Genomic DNA, 22,866 nt, shown 5'->3' with positions numbered 1-22,866 from the left:
AAAATTAATATATAGATATATTTTTTATTTTGTTTGGGTGTTAGACTGGTAATTTATTTTTTTCTTTTTAATAATGTCTACAAAATTATTATAATGGGGTAATATTGTAAAAATAAGTTAAAAGGAACAAAAGATAATGGCAAGAGTGTCAATAATTTAATGGTATGGATGGTTTGAGGTATTTTTAAAAATATAGAGACTAAACGGACACTAACTTCAAAATATATGGATTAAACGAGCTTTCAACCTACATAATATATTAACCCAAAATTTAAGCAATTTGCAAATAATCACCCATCAATTAAAATAGCAAAAATAAAGATGTAGGTTTTTATTTCTAACATCAAGCATCGTTTTAGAATGATATGATGGGGCCCAAGATCACGTTTGACACACAAGTGAACTTAACTTATCAAGATTCAATACCTATAGGTAGCATTTACTTTTTGGATTGGAGTGAGAGTGGAAGTAAATTGTTTACTTGCACTGAAATAGAAGCATAGAATGAAAATCATAATCCAATTTATGTATTTACTTTGTCTTGGATTTGGAGTAAATAGTTTGAAATTACAATATTATTCTTATTTAAAGAATTATAATTTTTAATTACAAAGTTAATAAAAATATATTTAATGAATAAACATTTATTTTATTATATTTATAAATTTATAATAATTATTAATATTCTTAATTATGAACATTACAATTTTATTAATTATAATTATAATTATATAAATTAAAAATTGTTGATAAGGGGAATATAAATGAAATAGTTTTAGTATTAACATAGTATGAAATTAATATTTTCTTAGAATAAACTATTTATTAGTATTAATTATAAATATTAAATAAATATAATACTATTATTTTTAAATAAATTTAATAATATTATATTTTCAAATAAAGATGGTATATAATAAATTATTAATTTTCTATTAATATAATAATATTGTTGTTAAGTAAATTAAACTTAGAATCAAACCCAATTATTATTTAGTTAAATATAATAATATTATTTAAATATTTATTAAATATAATTATAGTAAATTTAATAAAAAGAAGGGTAAATATAAAATGAAACATTATTTTATTTAATCTAATTATATTAAATTTATTATTTATTAATATAATATTATTTAGTACAAAATTAATATTTTCTTAGGATAAATTATTTTTTATTATTAATTATTAATATTAAATAAATAAAGTACTATTATTTTTTAAAAAATATAATAATATTATATTATTAAATAAAGATAGCATATAGTAATATTTATTAATTCTCTATTAATATAATATTATTATTTTAAAGTAATTTTAACTTATAATCAATGCAAATTATTATTTAGTTAAATATAATAATATTAGTTAAATAAATATAATATTTTTTTATTTTATTTTATTAAATATTAAATCTGAAACAAGAATACTGATGAATTAATAATTCTTGTTCATGCTTTCTCATTAACTTTGACAGAATATATACACTTAGAAAGCTAATTAAAAAAGGAAACTAAATAAAGAATCTCTAAATTATGTAAACTAATCCTACAATATCACCCTAATATATGCTTTCTTGTTATGACTAAATCAAATAATAAAGGAAAAGATACACCCAAATATTTACAATTAATTGACTAAATCTCCAACAAAATCAAATTAAATTAAGTTAAATTAAATTAAAAGGTAGAAAAATGACTAGGGATAGGAAATGGACTTGGACTTGAGTTTTCTGGAGGTGGTTGGACACTGACATTTCATGGTTCTATTAGGGTAGAATTCATGGGCAAAAATGAGACATCTTATGATATTGGAAGAGATAGACTAGGATCCCAATGACCATCTTCATCAGAATTCTCCCCCTGGAGATGGTTGTTGTGATAGAAGGGCTGATTTTCTAAAAAAAAGTTACATCACGTGAGACAAAAAATCTTTTGAGAAAAGGGGAATAACATTTGTACCCTTTTTGGGATGGAGAATATCCGATAAATACACATTTAAGAGCCCTAGGATCAAGTTTGCTTTGGTTGGATTGTTTATTATAGACAAACACTGTGCAACCGAATATTTTTAGGGGCAACGAGTTGAAAAAATTTATATTTGGAAAATGATCAAGAAAGAAACTCAAATGAGTTATGAATTGAAGTGTTTTTTAGGGTAGACGATTAATTAAATATGTGGATGTGAGAATTGCCTCACCCCAATAGGAATTTGGAATAGAACTGGTGAACATTATTGATCGAGCAACTTCCAACAAATGTCAATTCTTTCTTTCGGCAACCCCATTTTGTTTTGGTGTGTTAACACAAAACATTTTGGACAAATTTGTGGAACTGTTGAAACCAGTAAAATGCCTCGGATTTATCTTTCATCAAGTACACCCAACACACCCTAGTATGGTCATCTATGAAAGTGACAAACTATTGAGTTCTAGTTAAATTGATTTTTAAGGATGGACCCCATATATCACTATGAATCAACTGAAAAGGTCTTGAGGGTTTGTATATATGTGGCGGATAATTGACTCTGGATTGTTTAGAAAGGACACAATGTTCGCATTGAAATGAAAAATTTTCTTTATTGACGAAAAGATTTGGATATAAAACTTTCATATAAGGAAAGCTTGGATGCCCTAAGTGTTGATGCCATAACATAATATCAGAGTTGGAAACAACTGACATGGACATTTTATTTTGTGACTTAACTCTACTGGAATCCCTAACTCCCGAGAAGTAGTATAGGCCATATTTTTTCTCAGCAATGCCAATCATCTTCCCTGAAGAACGATCCTGAAATTCACAATGAGAGGAGAAAAAAGTCACAACACAATTCATATCTTTTGTTAGCTTACTAACTGACAAAAGATTATATGCCAATTTGGGCACATATAAAACTGATTACAATATCATATTCGGTAAGCAAACAGTGCCCTTCCCAACTGCAGGTGACATTTTTCCATCCGCAACCCACACATTTATCCTGCTATTGCACTTGTCATAATCCTCAAGGACATTCATTGACCCTGTCATATAGTTAGAGGCCCCTGTATCTACAATCTAATAGCCTGCTGGTTGTGACTTTGACAGGAAAGTTTAACTTATTTTACCTGTTTGTGCCATAGCTGCAGTAGGAATCTTTGAGTTTTGACTCTCGGATCCCGTTGACACCTTAGTTTGATTGAGAAGCTGCCGTAGAATCTCCACTTGCTCTGTTAAGAAGTTAAATCCAGCAACTTTGCTTGAATCTGATTCCCACTATATTGGCTGATTTGGTTTGCTTGCGTTGCTTCTTCGGTTTCCAATCATGTGGCTTGCCATGTAAGTCCCAACAAGTTTCACGAGTGTGATAGGGCTTCTTAAAATAATCACACCAGATCTTGTCTCTCGGCTGAAATACATGACCATCATCTTGTTTGTTTGCTACAAGAGCCGAGCCTCGTGCTTCTAAGGAATGAGTATCTTAGCTGGAAGGATTTATCATCACACGCTTTCTACTTTCTTCTCTCCTTACTTTAGCAAACGATTCTCGAAGGGTTGGAAAAGGCTTCATCCTGAGCAGTCTTCCACGTACTTCATCCAAATCCGGATTCAATCCCTGCAAAAATAAAAAATACGCTCTTTCTCAAGCATTTTTTTTTTTATATTTTTCTGCATTAGTAGTACAAGACCATCCCAACTCATAAAAAAGATCAATTTCCTACCACAACTCCATTAAGGAATTGTAATATTTAGTGACTGTGAGACTTCCTTGTCTAGTGTTGCAAATCTTTGATCGAATCTCAAAATATTGAGATGTGTTTTCAAGATCATAATTAATTTCTTGGACTGCCTCCTAAATCTCCTTTGCTGTCTTGTAAAACAGATAAGTTCGTCCAATACTTGGCTCCATAGAATTAATGAGCCCAGCCATGACAATCAAATTTTCTGCTTCCCAAGTGCTATAAGTTGGTGTTGTGTCCAAAGGAGGTGTTATTGCCCCTGTCAAGTAGCCAACCTTCCCTCTACCCTTGATGACAAGAATAACATATTGAAACCATTCTCGAAAATTCAGTCCGTTAAGCTTGTGCTGTGTAATTTACAGAGAGTAGCTATCAAAAGACGGTGTAGATGAGGATCCGATTATGGATCATGCAGATGCTTGATATGTTGTAGTGGAAGACACCTCTGAGATCATATTTAGCAGTTCTCCAGAAAAAAAAAATTTAACTAGTAACCTAGCTCTGATACCATGAAACAAGAATACTGATGAATTAATCATTCTTGTTCATGCTTTCTCATTAACTTTGACAGAATATATACACTTAGAAAGCTAATTAAAAAAGGAAACTAAATAAAGAATCTCTAAATTATGTAAACTAATCCTACAATATTTCCCTAATATATGCTTTCTTGTTATGACTAAATCAAATAATAAAGGAAAAGATACACCAAAATATTTACAATTAATTAACTAAATCTCCAACAAAATCAAATTAAATTAAATTAAAAGGTAGAAAAAGGAGAGGCCACCTCTCCCCATGGGAGTCCTACTCTCACTCCCCACTCCAAAAATGGGTGGGGCCCACGGAATGAGATTCTCATTCCTTCTCCAATTTGTTGAAATAAACACCGGAGTGGGAGGAATCTACACTCCTCACTCTCACTCCAGAAAGTAAGCACAACCATAGAATTATTGAATGGATTCCCATCGCGTGGTAGTTTGTGCAGGTGCAGCACATGAGCAGTGGCTCAAGACTCTCTCATTTTCTCTCGTGCAATGCAACACTAGTGCGATAATTTTGGTGGCTGGCTAATTGACAGCGGTGGTTACCGATTATTTTAGAGGTGAAAGGTAGTTGAGCGAGACAGATGACTATGAGGTTTCAAGATGATAGATGAGTATAGAAGAACTGAGGTGATGCTTGGTTTGAAAAAAGAGGAGAGAAGATAAGAGAATTGAGAGGGAATGGAGAAAAAAAGGGAGAAAGTGAATAGAGAAATTAAATTTCAATATTTGATTTAACATAAAATTTCATGAGGAAAGGAATTGTAATTTTTATTTTTGGAAAAATTTACCCTTTACTCTAAATACTACACTATTAATATTAGTAATTAAATATAATTTAATGTCAATACTAAACTTTTGTTAACTTGTAAATTATTTTTTTAAATGTCAAAATGTCTTGAAAAAAATTCATTATTTATTGTTGTTGTTGTTGTTGTTATATACAATTTAAATGCTTCTAAATTTTGACAATAAATTAAAAAAAATCAAAATAACAATATGCAGAAAATGAGTATATCAAAACAATAATAAGTCTAAAATGAGTTATAAATTCCTTAAATAATATTAAGCTTAAAATGAGTGCATAAAAAAAAATAGCAAGTCTAAAATAAGTGCATCAAAACAATAATAGATCTAACATAGGTCATCAAAATAGTAATAAGCCTAAAATTATTTAAATTTACCATTAAAGAAAAGTTTAACCCACGCTTTTTGTTGGACAAATTTTATTGAATTCGCAAGTGTACGAATCTATTGTAGAATAGATTAATGGTGACGAGTGTCGATCCCACGAGGAGGTAGATTTTAATTGTGTGTAGAATTAATTTTTTAATTAGGTGGTTGATTGGATTTGTGGTGGAAGTGATTTGGAATATTCTAAAACTTAAATTAAAATGGCAAAAATAAATTGAAGAGAAATCTATTGAAATGACGCACTTAGATATCTAGATCCGTATCAACATGCACTATTGACTAAATATTCCTTATTAGTGCCAATTAAATCATGAGAGGGAAATCCACACCTCATGAACCACACTCTAATCAATATGGTGCTAAGAGCTTATCGTGCCAAATAATAATAACCTTATACTAGGGAGCCGGTAAAACTAGGGCGTTATCTAGACAAGATTATTATTATTTGTCAACGAAAAGTCAAAATATCCACAATAATTAAAGGGGAAAAGAAAGTAAATTTACCAAATAAAGCTCATGACACATGTTGAGACTTCACCTTCAACCCAAACTTGAAAGTAAATTAGCTACTCATAATTGAACTAGGGGCAAAATGAGAATTTATTAAAATACGTAGAAAATACAAAATGGAGAAAGAATTACATAAAATTGAGCCCAAAAATGGATTCAGAAATGCCAAATTAGGGGGGTAGGCCCCCTTTTTATAGGTACATTGAGTAAATCATGGTCATCAGATTAAAAACAGTTTGAACGCTCAAGATTGTGCCACGTCATCAGCCAACAGTACGCGATTTGACCACGCGGTTTGAACAGTGACAGTTTGACCACGCAGTTTGAACAGTGACACAGTTTGACCACGCGGTTTGAACAGTCAACTAGCTTGAACAGTGACGCGGTTTGGTTGAAAATAATCATGTGTATATGCATGTACCGTACGCGAGATTTTTGGTCCACTAATATGCTACCACGTCACCGATCAACAGTGCATAACAATTTTCTCCAATGGAATCGTGACACCTCATCAGTCAATGCCACATCATTGGTCAATGCCACGTCATCGTTCCGTCTGTGTGAACAGTGTCGTGAACAATAACATGGACAATACCGTACATGTGAATAGTGCCGTACATGTGAACATTATCATTTTTTCTTTTATACTCCTCCTAAGGTTTTCGACTGTCCTGAGTTCAAAAGTTATGTTTGTTTTGCCGTCTAATCTCTCGTTCATTGTGAAATGACCATGACACCCCTAAAATACATAAAATACTTAATTAAAATAAAATGTACATAATTAAATTACAAGAGACTAAAATACATAAAAGTTGAAGTGTTAGTAAAACTTGAAGTGTAAAATGACGATTTTCTCCTTTATAAATATACATTTTCTAACACTCTAACACTTCTCGCTCTTCATCACAAACATTATAAAAAACATTGAGTGCGGCATTGTCACGAGCGATTAAAGTGGTGGTTCTAAGGCGTTCTACTATTGTAAGAGTACTAATTTTCTTCAACTTAATCCTACTTGTTTCTCATTAATTTCTTACCCTAGAGCTCGACTCAAGCGACTGGAAGTTTCTTTCATTTCTGTGACAAAAAGATATGTTAGCTCTTTAAATGACTCTCTACTCTCTTCTAAATCATTAGCTCTTCGCCTTTTCTTGATGAGTTATTTGCAGTTGTTGGGCACTTTTTTGGAGCATGTGAAATAAACATACTATCATCCATATTATCCTGCACACCCTCAAAATTCAAATTCTCTCCTTCAGTTTCTTTACACACTCTTGTCCTCTCAATTTTCTCTATAGATCTTTACCATAAATCAAACACAAATCCTCATAAAATGGGAATGCGTTATACTGGAAATTTACTGTCTCTTTATGATTATGCAATTATTTAAAATGATCAATTTTTATGAAAAAGTTTCACATCATGGCAAATATAAGTTCACACTTCAACAAACATTTACGTATACTAGTTAACATATTAATTACATAAAAGCAGAGCACATCATTTTGAACTTTTAAATCTCAATCTGCTGCCATTGAGGATTATAATATAAATTGGAATTGGTCTACCATTCTACCTGTATTTTTCCTTTAATGACCAAACATTTCTCATATGACAATATCAAAATGACATTATCAACCAATAGTATGATGCAACAATTGGTTAGCACTTGTAAGAAAGATAAGGCCAAAGATGGATGTGTGATTAGCGCTTACAGTTGGATAGAATAATATGAATTACATATACAAGCAGAATAATATTAGCATAAGCCCCAACAAGCAAGCAAAAATTAAAAAAATACCTGAATATAAGCATCCCACACTGCCGTCTCAGTGGTTACAATTTTCTTATCTGGGTCCCAACCAAAGCCACTACAATTCGGTCCAGTTAACATCTCATGTACAGTTCAAAATTGCATCTTTAAAGTCTTTATGCGTGATTCAATATGTGACTTAGCTTTTATACCACATCCAGGTAATTTTGTGTCCAAAGCAGTTTCAAGACCTTCAAATAGCCACTTCTGAAGTTGTTATCAGAGTAAATTCTCCCATCATGATACAAATCCAAAAGCGACTGCACGAGTATGATATCTTCATCTTTACTCTAAAATCTTGATTTTGGAGCTTGTGGTGCTTGTCGATTCATTTAGCTATTGGACAAAAATTAGACATCAATTAGAAAACCAAACCATTTATCTAAATACTAAAGTAGTTGCAATAATTTGTCACTCACAAAACCAAACCATCAAAACCAGTGGCTCAAGCAAATCTCAATTGAGGCAAATAGAAATTAACAGTGAACAACACCAAATCTCAATTGAGGCAAAACAGAAACAGAACTATGGATAAATATGCAAAACAGAATAGTAGTAAGCTCACAGGAAGTGAAAACTTCAAACAGAAGCATAAAAAGTTAAAAATAAAAGTCAGAGACAAATCCATAACAACAAGAATTCAAAAAATCATTATAGAAGTAAGACAACACAATAGAATGGACCATAACGCTCCACAAGCATATCACTTAGCATCTTGAGTAAATTAACAAATAAAAACTAAAGTAATTTCGAAAATTCAGTATGATGAAAAACAAATTACTTGATTTATCATATGAAAAGTACATAATCATGTTTAAGTAGATGAGATGATCTAAGAAGTCAATATACAAATGGGTAAGTGGAAAAAAGCAAATGCAATAATAGAATTGGTATTACAGGCTTGGCACAACTAAGAATCATACATATCAAAATACGTTCAAGAAGGACAAAAGTTATTAAAAGATTCCAGTTCACAGAAAATCAGACGCAAAACTAATATACTAGGTATGCAAGGAAACTTGCGAGGCAAAAAAGCACGTAACAAGCCCTGCTGGATTTTCCAATCAACTGGATTTAGAGCAGTTGCTTTAAGTTTAAGCAAAACCTCATCTTTGTTTGGGTAGGAACCGGCATTTACTAGTTTTATATTGCTAATTCAGATATTAAAAAAATAAAAACTGAAACTAAAGCAAATCCAATTTTTTAGGGGCAAAGGTTGCATATTTATTTGATAACAATAATAATACATTCACCAATATTCATTAGATTCAGCAAATGTAACTGCAAAAAAATCTAAAATTGAAGTAAATCCAATTTTTTAGAGGCAAAGATTACATATTTATTTGATAACAATAATAATACATTCACTAATATTCATTAAAGTTAGCAGACTTAACTACAAAAAAACTTGAAACTGAAGCAAATCCAATTTTTTTAAACAATATCAAAAGTTACCCAAATAAAACAAAATCCTCAAATTTAGAAACATGAATAGTACATATACAATCCATTGATTAAAACAAAAATTTTCAAGGAGTCTTCATGTGCTCTGCCTGCTTGCTCTCCATTGATGATACATCTCTTGTGCTAAATGTGTCCTCCATGTATTCCACTCTTCTGAGGTTTATATACTAGTTATCGTGCTATCTCTAAGGGATTCCACCTCATTTACAGCATCAAATGCTTCCTCAAAAGGATCACACGGCATCTCCATCCTGATTAATTTGTGTGGTAAGCAACTAGTCATAATAATCTTATTATGTGTCTTGATAGGATAAAATGAAAGAATTTTTAAAATTGCCCACCCGATTTTTAAGAACACCAAAACATCTCTCAATAACATTCCTAGCAGCTGAATGCTTCATGTTAAAAAAACTCTTGTGAATTAGTTGGTTGATAGTTTTTCTTCCAGTCATTAAGGTAGTACCATTGTCCACAATAAGAAGCAGGAAATCCTCGACAATTAGCATATCCAACAACTATTAAATAGTAGTAACTTATATCATAAATAAATATTCAGATTTCAATTACTAAAAGTTTATATTTCAGAATTTATTTATTTCTTGTATATGACTTACCATTTGGGGCATTTAAACCATTTGTTTTATATATAGCGTCACGAAGAACCCTACCATCAGCCGCTGACCCTTCCCAACCACTTAAAACATAAATGAATTGCATGTCTTGGGAGCATACTCCCAAAACATTAGTGGCAATCTCTCCCTTTTGATTTCGATACGTAGGTTTATCCGTTGCAGGCACTCTCACCCTAATACATGTACCATCTAGTGCTCCTAAGCAGTTCTATCATCAATGTAGGAAAAAATAATAGGAATTGGAGCACTAAATTTTTTATATAATACCAGAAAAAATCATAATAAATATGGCTAGGAGAAGTACCTTAAACCATTTCCTAAGCAATTATATTATTAAAGAATTATTCATGTCTTAATGTAAAAAAAAAATTCATACATACATACTCAATTAGAATAATAAGGTTAAAAGTTGCAAGATATGCATAATAATTGCAAAAGTTTACTTGAACAGGGGAAAAACAATTAAAAAAGCGCAGGAACTAAGTAAAAACTTAATTTACTTTTAAAGGTGCTACAAATGAAATGCCCACTCACTTATGAAAAATAAATCTAGGAAGTCACTAAATCTTCGCAATATCTCCGGGTAGTTGTGATCGCTTCTAGTGATTGTGTACCAACTTATATCTGAAAAGAAAAGAAGTTAAAACAAGTCAATGTCAACCGAATCCCACTACTATTTTACCAATTCAATGCTAGTCCATAGCTTTCAATTACATTGCACTATAATTCAAGTATAATCATTTTCATTTTCAGTTACAAATCAGTTAACATCTAGAAACGTAGAAAATAGAAAACCATCAAAATAAGACAGAAAATAATTCCCCAAAAAGAAAAGCAATTATGCAGAATTTGCCATTCATTTCTCTCATCATTCCTATGAACCATTTCGAACAAAAACAAATGAACTGAGTTAAATATATATTCACTATGTAAGAAGGAAAAAATCAACTACGATGCAAATTTTATTTTAATTTTAAGAATAAAATGAATAAATTACTAAATGCGAGTAGAAAAAGTACCAGCTTAATAAACTCTCCCAGTCCTATTAGCTTCTTCATGCGAGTTTTTTCTTTCTAGCTCTGATTGGTGCTATTTTTTAATAATCTCAGTTATAATTAATTAATCAAAGCTAGTTCAATAAACAAACAAAACAAAAATAACTAAGCTATAATTTTCTCAGCAACCAAACAAAATCATAAACCCACCAAACAAACGAATCAAGGCTAGTTCAATAAACTTATCCATAATTAATTAATCAAGGAAAATAATGAAGTCTAGTTCAACAAACAAACAAAACAAAAATAAATTAGCCATAACTTTCTCAGCAACCAAACAGAATCATAAACTCAACAAATCAAAAAAATCAACATATCAACAACTAAATAAATCTATAAAATCATAAAAATTTACCTTTGCTTTCGTCTTGTTCTTCTTATTTTAAGATGAATTCATGGCAGCAGCTGATTTGAATCGATGGCAGCGGTTGGGAAAATGGATGAAAATCGAAGAGCGGGCTACTAGTTAGAGAGAACTCGTGAGATAAAATAATTTTAGGTTTTCATCTTTTAAATTTTAACTAAGGGCAAAATTGAAAATTTTCAAATGTTATAGAGTTACAAATGACTATTTGCTTATTTTTAAGTCAGGGAATTGAAATTCCTACATTTCAAAGAAGAATATGAATTCCTTATTACAATAGATATTAAATTTCTATAGAAATTAATTTCCTGTTAGTTTATTCCAACTAAACAAAAGAAATTATTAAAGATTTTAAATTCACCTCCTTTCCTACCTCCTCTTCTGTCACTGTCAACCAAACATAGCCTGGGGGATTAAGGATTGATTTGTTTGTGTATTTTGTGTGTATTTGTAAGTATTGTGTTTTTTTGTTTAATTAATTTTTAAGCCCAAGGTCGGGCTAGGGTATTTTGATAAGGCGTAGCCGTTACCGCCGTGAGTCATGGGGGTTTGCCACATCCTTAAGATGAGCCTTAGTGGCAGTAGCCCTGGTGCGAATAAGATTGGGCTCTTATCTCTTGAGGCTTAATTCAACCCTAAGTTTCTAAATTCGAGCCTTAATCTGAATTTTTTGGGGTCGGCTCATTCATTTCTACTACCTTTATCACTGTTGAAGAATTCATCTTTTAAGTAAAGTTCTAGGTTCATCTTCTTCTCAATTACAATCAAGTGGCGAAGAACAATTCACCCTTTTTCTGAATCATCACATCTAAGGTTTGCAAAAGATGGGGTTGGGCTGAACTTTTCCAAGCTTAGGCCCAAGCCCATATTATTAATAAGATAAATACATAATTATGAAATACATAATAAAATATTAATAACACAACATAATAAATCACAAATATTAATATAAAAAAGATATTAATTTAATATTTTAAGTTTTTTTATTTAAATTTACTTTTTAAAAAATTAAAAAATCCAGACTCTTTTTGACCCTTATCCAAAGCCAATATGTGCAGATCTTAAAATTTTCAGCCCATATCCAAACCCAACTCATGCAGACTAGACTTTAAACCCACGGACCGAACCAACCTGAACTTTTTCGCTAACCCTACTCCAAACCCATCAATGAGTTTTATTAATTACATAAACAATCCGCTCCAACTAGCCTACAAATGGATAAAGAAAATTATGTATTTTGCAATTTGATGAGACACGACAAACATCGTATATAGTATTATATATGACACTTACATAGAATGAACATTTTTCTCAACTCGCTGTTAGCCGTCATCAAATTGGATGTGGAAGCACAAATATTATTCATTTTAAAGAGAAACACTACTTATCCGTAAATACAGTAGAGCTTCAATAAAGTAAACAGTTTGAAAAAAAAAAAGGAATAAAAAGACAGAATTAACATTTCCCACAATATTGGATGGGTAACAATTTATCACTACTGAGAAAAAGGGATAAAAATTTGGAAATAGTACAGCAACGATTATGTTCTTTCCAGGTTGTTGTCCACACGTTGAAATGAAGAATGCCAAGGCAATAAAATGAATGAAAATGCAAGCAGCATTTTGGTTTTAAAATAGAAAATGCAAGCAGCATTTTGGTTTTAAAATAGCACCATGCTCCAGTCCATATTTGCTCCTGATCAGAAGCATTTCCTGTGCACTATTGAAGGGCCAGACTCATCATACTCAGATTTGGCAATCCACATCTGCACTCAAAATGAAAGGAGTAGTCCTCCCATGAGGAACTTTCTTGAAAGAAATAATGAAATCACCAATTAATCTCAAGCATTTAAAAAGAAAGAAAAACATACTTGCTGGAAAGTGCTGAGGGATGCCAAAATGGATCCTCCTATCCAGACACTATATTTCCTCTCGGGAGGAGCAACCACCTTAATCTTCATGCTGCTTGGTGCTAATGCACTGATTTCTTTGCTCATTCTATCAGCAATACCAGGGAACATGGTGGAACCGCCACTAAGTACAATGTTCCCATACAGATCCTTCCTAATATCAACATCACATTTCATTATGGAGTTGTAAGTTGTTTCATGAATACCAGCAGACTCCATACCGATCATTGATGGTTGGAAAAGGACTTCTGGGCATCTAAAACGCTCAGCACCAATGGTGATCACCTGACCATCTGGTAACTCATAGCTCTTTTCAACAGCAGAGCTGGTCTTGGCGGTTTCTAATTCTTGTTCATAATCAAGGGCAATGTATGCCAATTTCTCCTTCATATCCCTCACAATTTCACGTTCGGCTGTGGTGGTAAATGAGTAGCCACGCTCAGTCAAGATTTTCATCAAGGCATCAGTGAGATCACGACCGGCAAGGTCAAGACGCAAGATTGCATGTGGAAGAGCATACCCCTCATAGATTGGGACTGTGTGGCTGACACCATCTCCAGAGTCAAGCACAATACCTGCAGAATTGAGCATTGAACACAGATTGTCATCATTTCCATAGAAATTACTCAAGATCAGAGAATAATTAAAATATAATTTAATGTCATAAACAAGCAAAACATCCCAAATTACTTTAAAAAATCATGTATAAATTTGGCATAATATATTGAATAATCCAAAAGGAAAACAGTGGTTTCTTTCTTCTTAAAGCACACTTATTTCATAACTCAAATTTTTTCTCTAGGTATCACAAAATCTCTGCAAAACAACTGCAAAATGCCATTCTACTAATATCTAATATTTAAGGTAAAGAAGGCAAAGTTCAGTGAAGGCATTGAAGACAATTAAAACTACTAACTACTAACAGGGAAAAGGTGGATAGAAAAAGAAATAAGAATCCAATTGAGAAGCAATTAAGCTTTCATATGATGACTAACAATCAAATAAAAAGAAAAGGAAGAAGAAAGTTACCTAATTGACGACTTAGCTTCTTCGTGAAAAAACCATATTTTTTGAAAGATCAGGTGATTTTGAAAGTGAACTCAAGTCCAAAATGCTAAATTAAATGAACTAAAATATTTGTACAAATTAATTAAACAACTTACCAGTAGTACGACCACTGGCATAGAGTGAAAGAACAGCCTGGATGGCAACATACATAGCTGGAGCATTGAAAGTTTCAAACATGATCTGGGTCATCTTCTCACGATTGGCCTTTGGGTTGAGTGGTGCTTCAGTGAGGAGAATAGGATGTTCTTCTGGAGCAACGCGAAGTTCATTGTAAAAAGTGTGATGCCAAATTTTCTCCATATCATCCCAATTGCTAACAATTCCATGCTCAATTGGATACTTCAAAGTCAAAATACCACGCTTAGACTGAGCTTCATCACCAACGTATGCATCTTTCTGCCCCATGCCAACCATGACTCCAGTATGACGAGGCCGGCCAACAATGCTAGGGAACACAGCCCTTGGAGCGTCATCTCCAGCAAATCCAGCCTAAAATTGTTTCCGAATAATATCAATCAAAATTCTATAATAATATTCAGCAACAGCTTTCAAAATATTCATAAGATAGGGGTTACAACAGCTTAGCTTAAGCATTGATATTCTGTCTCCATTTCTCATGGACAAAGAACATTGTCTCATACCTTAACCATTCCTGTTCCATTGTCGCAGACAAGAGGCTGAATATCCTCGGTATCTGCCATCTTCTAGTGACTGCTAGAGAATACACTGTAACCATATGGAATTAAATTTTATTTATGAAAAACATATAAACGGATCAATAACATTCACAGCAATGACTGAAAGCAGCCTTCTGTCATTAACTATCATAGAACTAGTTTTTTAACGAGCTAATATCTAGCAATGCCACCAATCATTCCACAGGAAAACTATGGACAGCTATAACATATTACACACCTCAACGAAAATGTATAACAACAAAAACACAAAGAGAGCTCGACCATTTTATCAGCAATTACAATTCAAATTCTATGTAGGTGCAAAATCTACGGCATAACTTGGAAAGATACACTTAAATAGAACTTCTCCCACGCCGCATCTTGCAATTGTAATGCAAACGAAGATTGTACATTAAGTATTAAATTACCACTTCCCAATTTAGATCGGTTTGCAAATCAAACTGACTATCGATATGGGATAGAATTTTCATATATGCATACGAGGCGTTCAATCAAAAAATCTTGTTGACCTCTAAAAAGATTAACCTCAGCAAAAATAACGGTGGTAAACAATTAACCCGAAGGACCAAAAACAAAGCAACTCAAATCTAAACCATCCATTTCCATAAATTTCTGGCAAAATGGCTAACAGTGCCAGAGGAAACGAAAACAAATTAAATTTAAGAAATAATTAATACCATCAATCCCGAAAAGAATCACTTCAAATCACTGTGCAAGCAGGCAAAAAAATTAATTTAAAAAAACATAAATGGAAGCAATTCCACAATGCACCAGCATCAATTGAAAAAAAAAAAGGACAAAAACAAAATTAAAAAACGCATAAAATTTGAAAATCGGAGCAGATAATGAGAGAACAAAGAATATACCTTATCGAAACACTAGAATTCACGTTCTCTGAGATGGTCTCAGCTTACCCGCGCAGCTCTCACAGCCTTACGTTGGGTTCGAATTGGCAACAAAAATAAAAATAAAAATAAACACAAAATACAAATGAAATCAGAAATGAAATGCGTGTTAAATGCAAGTAAATGCTAATTGGTTGTCGTTTTTAAGTACTGAATCCACGGTCCACACGACGCGTCAATCTGATCTGGCGGCCGTTGTGGATCCAGCTGGCCGTTCGCTTTCCGCATCTTTTGCGGTTCTTTTTTTTTTTTTTTCCTATTTGACGGTTTTGTGCTTGGATTTTATAAATATTTACTCAAGAGTCCCGTTTGCACGTGGTGGAAATTATTTGGCTCTGTTCGCTCCGTACCTACTGCACAGTGCACACCCAAACGGGCCAAACCAATGCTGCTGCTGGACTTTTGAAGCGGGTAATTAAATAATAACTAACTAATAAATTCGATGGAATAGCATGATGATTATATTTCGAGATTTATAATTTGTTATGAGGAGAAATATTTAGGTATTTTTATTTTTTTTATGTGGACATACCTTTAAATAATATGATTTTATAGTTAATTACAAATTAATTTTATTAAATTATATAATTTAATAGTAAATTGAACATTGATTTTATTAATCTATATTAGGACTCAGGTCAATTCGATCTAAAAAAAATCAAGTTAGAATTGGATCGGATTTGGTCAACAATCCGATCGGATGACTTTTTGCCAACCTGATCGAATTGTGATCGGAAACTTTATCCAATCTAAAAAATCAATCGGGTTGATTTAAAAAAATGAAAAAAAAAAAGTGAAAGTAAGTAACAGTACACAGCTCCACACCACACGAACAGTTCATACACCACACACGTATTGTTTCTCTTCAAGAACAATACACACACATAGTCTCAACTCACACCTTCACGGCCTCACCCTCAAGCCTCAAGGCCTCAACTCACGAATCACACAGTCACACATAGAAACAGTCTTCATGCCTCACACCTCACAGTTTTAGATTTCACACACAACCCTCAGTCATCGATGCAGCCTGCAATCATCGCAGACACTAATAGGATTTGTTGCCCTCGACTGGATCTGTTGCTACCGGATCTGCTGCTCCTATGTTCCATGCCTTTAGCATCACCAGGTTCCTCTAACTCCAAGCTCCACTCACTCGAACTCGGCAACCCAAATTTCCTTTTAAAGTTTTGATGGTATAAACTATATAGTAATAATATATTATATATGATATGTTAAATTGTTATTTGTTAATTGTTAATTGTTAATAATCCAAACACGGTTTCAGTCTTCACGTATTGTTTCTCTTCAAAAACAATGTCTAATCTGAAGTCAGCCTGAATTTTTAATCCGATCTGATCCGAATATATTGGAATTGGATCGGATGGGGTTATAGGTTCGGCTTGAGTTCGGATGAAAATTTTCCTAAACTGATCAACCCGAAACTCGATCGGATTGATCCAAACCCAGTCCAAATCCGATTTTTTTCAATCCTAATCTATATAACTTAACAATGTGTACGTATAAAAAAAATGAGAACACTCGCATGAAAGAAGAACTCTTGCTATTGGTATGATATTTAATTATTTATTTCTTGAGGGCTGATATTATCTAATTGGAATGGATATGGGAATGTCTAAAATGGAAAAGACTTGCTTTATTATTCATACTCATTCAAAGATTATCCTCTTGTGAAATGGTAAATTCTAAAAAAATTTCAAATTTTTGTAAACTTTAATTCACTCATTTTCATTCAAAAGATAAAGGAAAAATAGGGATAGATTGATGAAATTTTTTTATTTTCTTTACAAAAAAATATAGATTAGTTGAGATTTACAATAATTTAGAGATAATTTTAAAGATTATCATTTTGAGGGAGTAAGTGGTTAATGAAAAAATGAAATGATTGGAACATCCATTATCGCTCATTTGGTTCCTTAACTTTATGAAATACAAGATTAAATAACATTATTGAGCTTGTGGTACCATCAACTTAAACTTTTATATTAAGTATTTTTTATAATGATATCAAAACAATTTGATGCAAAAAAGTTGGTTCAAAAATCCCTCTCGAGATGGAGTAAATGGACTATCTTTATTGGATTCACCAACAAAACCAATTCTCCATCATAACATTTAAATATATCCATTCGTGATGCGCTTACTAATGGATAATTAGAATGAGTTAGAATGTAAATAAGTAATGAGAAATAAAATAAGTTTTTCTACATAGTAGTCAACTCCGATCTTACTAGATTTGGTTTATTTGCCCCCATCTTCTAGGCATATCATGTTTCTCTCCTCCCTTTTGGCCATTGAAAGCATTCCAATGACAACTTATTTATTTAAATTGCAGGAATTAAAATCAGAATGAGTTGTATTCTTATTGATATATTCATTTTAGAGTAAAAGCTTATTTAGTTTTTATATTTTAATATTAGTATCCATTTAGTCCCTGTATTTTTTAAAATGCCTCGAAACATCCATGCCGTTAAAGTATTGATACCCCTACCGTTACTTTTTGTTTCTTTTGGTTTACTTTTACAATACTACCCTTTTATAATAATTTTTTTGATTGGACATTAATAAAAAGAAAATAATTAAATTACCAATTTAACCCTAAAAAGTAAAAAAAATTATATTAATTTTTTTGCAAGCACCATTTGCACACTTGGTGTACCAAGTGTTTTAACAGTAAGGATGTTTCGAGGTATTTAAAAAAATACAGGGATTAAATGGACACTAATCTTAAAATACAGGGACTAAATGAGCTTTTACCCTTTATTTTATCTTAAAATTAAAATAGATTATTGTAAGTTACTAGCTCTAAGTTTATTATCGCCATTATTTTTATTATTTATTATAATAGTTGTGATAGTTATTATTCAAAAAATTATTATTTAAAAAATTATCATTAACAGTAACAACAACAACATTACAATAACAATAATATTATTTTCTCTCTCTTTTGTCCTCCCCCCCCCCTTTTTCTCCTCTTCTTCTTCGTTTGCTCTTCTATTTTTTTTTCTTCTCTTTTTTCTTTTTATTTTTTATATTTATGTTCTTTATTTTCTTCTTCTTTTCTGTCTATTCTTCATCTTCAAATCAACAAGTGAAAAACACCGTTAATGCTGCACGATGACCGGCGAAGCTATTTTGACAATGTTGTGCGACGAGATCGACATATGTTGTTCCAATTTGTGCTAAAGTAACTTTGATTGCTGGATGAAATAGATTCAGAATTTCATGTTGCTCTGATTTTCAATTATTTTTTGTATTTTATATATATTTTTTTAAATTGAATAAAAAATAAAATTATAATGATGAAATTTGGGTGAGGGTATTTTAGTCAGCTTTGGGAATGTGAGTTAGATTCCCTACCCCCCATGAAAATCATACTCTTATTCCTATTCCCAATTTGGTGTAAGACCCATCCAAACGATTCTCACTCCTCCCGTCAGTTTAGTAAGTAACATAGGTTTGATTCTCATGCCTGAATTCGAGAAGCAAACGCACCATCAGAGCGGAATGAGCGATCTACGGTTGGATTTATTTGCAAACCCAAATAAGTCTTCCACTTGAGAATGTTGAATACACTTAATTACTATTTTTTTTAATCTTTCGTTATCCCTTAATTTGTAATTTTGTTAATGTTATGTTTACTCGTTTGGCTTATTATTGAAGGATATATGATAGTGGGTGCTAGTTAGTTCATTTGTTGAAGTCTCTTGTGTTAAAATCAATAGATTTGGAGTTTAAACCCATTCACATGGGTAGAAGGAAGATTGGGTTAACGTTAAACTACCAATTTAAAAAGGAAAACAAATTGAAGGGTATGATAGTTAATAGTATAATTGCTGCCAAGTTCATATATATGTAATCAATTAATCGATATGATATAGTATGAGATTAAAAAAAAATAATTAAGAATGTTGTCGTATTCATGGATTTCACCCCACTGTTTATATGGAGCATAACTGATATATTAATAACATGATAAATGACCCAAAAGTCAATTTCAAGAAATTTTTTAGCACGTCTAGAGCAAAATATATACAGAAATTAATTAAGAAAATAAATTAAATATGCACATGAATGCCCGTTTGGATAATTAGTTTGGACGGCTTTTGGGTATCACGCATGCCTTAAAATGAACACACTCACTAAAAATGTAAAATAATTTTTAGAAAAAAAATAAAGAAACGATTTTATAAAATAATTTTTAGAAAAAAATAAAGAAACGATTTTATAAAATAATTTTTTTTTAGAAAAATGTCAGATTCTAAGATAAATACAATTACAATCCGTCCATATTGTGGTTGGAACTTTTTTTTTTTTTTTTAATTCATATTGAAGAAAGAAAAAGGAGATAAGAGATCTAAATTCAAGTTAATAAAGTCATGAACTTTACGTCTGGTTATTCAAGATCATAAAATCCATAACAACGTAACGTTGGGTAGCTGCTTTGGCATGGCTGGCCAATTTTATAATCATGACTTCATGATCTCAAGTCTCTTAACTCAAGTAAGTTCCTAGATCTTCTCGTAATGGAAATAACTCGATTATAGGCGTTTTCTAGGTAGAACTTTTTGTCTGTTTTAATCTGCCGTTATTTTGGGTACACTCCAACTCAAATAAGCACTATTTATAATAGAAACAAATAAGAAGTAAAAAACTTTTATAAGAGTAAGAAAATAAAAATATCATATCATTCAAGTAATATGCGAATGATAGATAGTTGAATGTGTGCCAAATTAGTTGGGATGTACTGCAAACTGTAGTAATATAAATTATGCCATATTTTATTTTATTTGTAATTTGTAGCTTTTCATTTCATAAAAATAAATTTTATTTCATTTGTCTCACAAATGATGTTTATTTTACTTTAGTTGAACTATATTTCTATCTATTCTTTAAAGTTTAAATTATTAATATTATTTAAATCATTCAATACATTTATCAATGAGACTACGTGAGAATGTCACTAATTTTAAAGAAAATAAATGTGAAATTAGAAATTTAAAATGAAATTTTGAATTTATTTTGTATCTCTCTGTAAGAAAATAAAAAAGAAAAAAATGTCTTAAAAAGAATAATTTAGGTAAAATTCGATTGTTTGTATAAAATGTGGCATAATGTGATTGATTGTGATGATAAACCAACTTCATCACTTATTTTTTATGTTGACCCACATGATCGGGCACACATGAATTCTTTCTTAATTTAAATTCCGAAAATCTTAACGATTCAAGTATAACACGAACATTAATTATTATTGACGTATAGTCGTAAAATATATATATTTTTTAATTTTAAAGATCAAGTGTCACGTTATAAATTCTGACTTTCAGACTACGAGGATACATTATTGTGACAGTTAAAAATCATTGACAGAAATACTACAAGAAATCATGATGATATATAAAATTATAAAAGAGAATAAAAGGGAAGCAGCAAACAGCTAACAAAAACAGTAGCGTATCAAAAATGTGGTGGGGTTAATTTCCCTGAGAGAAATAGAGTCGCCAACAAAGTGACGACACAAGATAGTGGAAAACATGCATGCATGAATCATGAGACGAATGGCCTTGTACTCTAAGAAACTTTTCTTTTAAGTTCTTGGATAAGTTATACGTCTATCTCACAAAAGTGAAGGAATCAATATTACTGGAAAGTAATAAAGAGAGTACCTGGTCCCAGATCCCTATTTTTTATACATACACGTGGGTTGAAAATTTGCAATTTGGTACGGGCATGGATAATATAAATCTCCACGGGGATTAATTAATTTTTAATCAAATAATGTTGAGATTTTGTACGCATGATTGATCATTATATGTATATACGTTCTGATCTTTAATCGATGAGAAATTTTTGCATGCTCGCCACACTTTCGTTATCCTTTGCCGGCCTTTGCTCAACAACTTGGCAGCCATCGATCAAGAGAGACTTGTGTGTGTGTATATAATACAAGAGCGTACGTGCCATGTTTTTTGTATCAGCCAAGTCTAGAAATTAACACGCATTGTGATCATTTCTCCAACTCTATATGATCTTTTCACATTAAGGATTTAGTATATAAGTTATCGTCTTTTGAACTAAATTTTTATGTCAATAACCTCTTGTTTGGGTCGTGGGCACCTCTCTCCAATGTTACTTAGGGTAAACACTAAACACATTCAAATTTCTATTTTCTCCTCAATTAAAAGTATAGTTGTGCTAATTCAGACTTTTGCTTCGTCAAGACTCTGAATCTCTCAACTGCAATAAGATAGATTAAGCAAGAGTAAACCTATTCCTTTATTTCATCAACCTTGTGCTTGATTAAGATAGATCATTGACCGATGGTAAACTCTCATAAAAAAAAAAAAATTGCTTGATTACATGCCTTGTGCGTGTAATTACTTATAAATTAAATGATCAGTTTCTTTTTTTTTTTCTATATAATGTGTGAAATGGATTCTATATTGACATTACTATTAATTGCATATTGAATCACCAATCATTGCTAGGATTGAAGAGCTTATTCATTCAAACACTATTCTTTTCTTCGAATTCTTAAAATTTTGCTAATTAGTTAAAAAAAAAATTGATAAGAAGATCTTTTTTTTTAAGTTTTTAAAATCGCAACGGTGATGGCAAATTAATTTTTTAACTTTACTTTCTTATAATTCGAACTCGAGTAACTAGTTAAAAAAAGTGGTTTGAAAACATTAGTTTAAAAAAAAAAAAAGAGGTTTGAAAACATTCAATCAAGCTTGGGACAATTTATTTGATAAGAATACCTTAATAGCACATCAAAATTAAGGTAATATAAACCGAATCTCTAGCCTCCACACAGTTGCAATGCAATGACTAACAAAGGGTACCAATTTGCAGCCTTGTTAAAGGGTAATTATGAGAGTAACCCCAAAGGCTAGTGGAGATTTGTGGCGCTAACAGACAAAAGGAGTTGAAATTGTGAGGAGTTGATCATGGATGATTCATGATT

At 31.6% G+C, this 22,866-nt stretch overlaps 1 protein-coding gene and 1 pseudogene across 1 annotated transcript; both read right to left on the bottom strand.

Annotated features, from left to right (window-relative positions):
* Window positions 1-6,828: 6,828 nt before the first annotated feature.
* Window positions 6,829-11,464, bottom strand: LOC112097448 (annotated as a pseudogene).
* Window positions 11,465-12,617: 1,153 nt separating this feature from the next.
* Window positions 12,618-15,965, bottom strand: LOC18039075 (actin). Its single transcript, XM_006429010.2, has 5 exons — window positions 15,837-15,965; window positions 14,914-14,998; window positions 14,368-14,761; window positions 13,166-13,779; window positions 12,618-13,060 (listed from the first exon to the last, which is right to left on the bottom strand). The coding sequence occupies exons 2-5, from the start codon at window positions 14,971-14,973 to the stop codon at window positions 12,995-12,997; spliced, it is 1,134 nt and encodes a 377-aa protein (XP_006429073.1). The 5' UTR covers window positions 14,974-14,998; window positions 15,837-15,965; the 3' UTR covers window positions 12,618-12,994.
* Window positions 15,966-22,866: the final 6,901 nt, after the last annotated feature.

Source organism: Citrus clementina, unplaced genomic scaffold, assembly GCF_000493195.1.
Source record: "Citrus clementina cultivar Clemenules unplaced genomic scaffold, Citrus_clementina_v1.0 scaffold_6, whole genome shotgun sequence".
Taxonomy (NCBI): domain Eukaryota; kingdom Viridiplantae; phylum Streptophyta; class Magnoliopsida; order Sapindales; family Rutaceae; genus Citrus; species Citrus x clementina.
The sequence above is the reverse complement of the archived record's forward strand: the minus strand, read 5'-3'. Positions and strand labels throughout refer to the sequence as shown.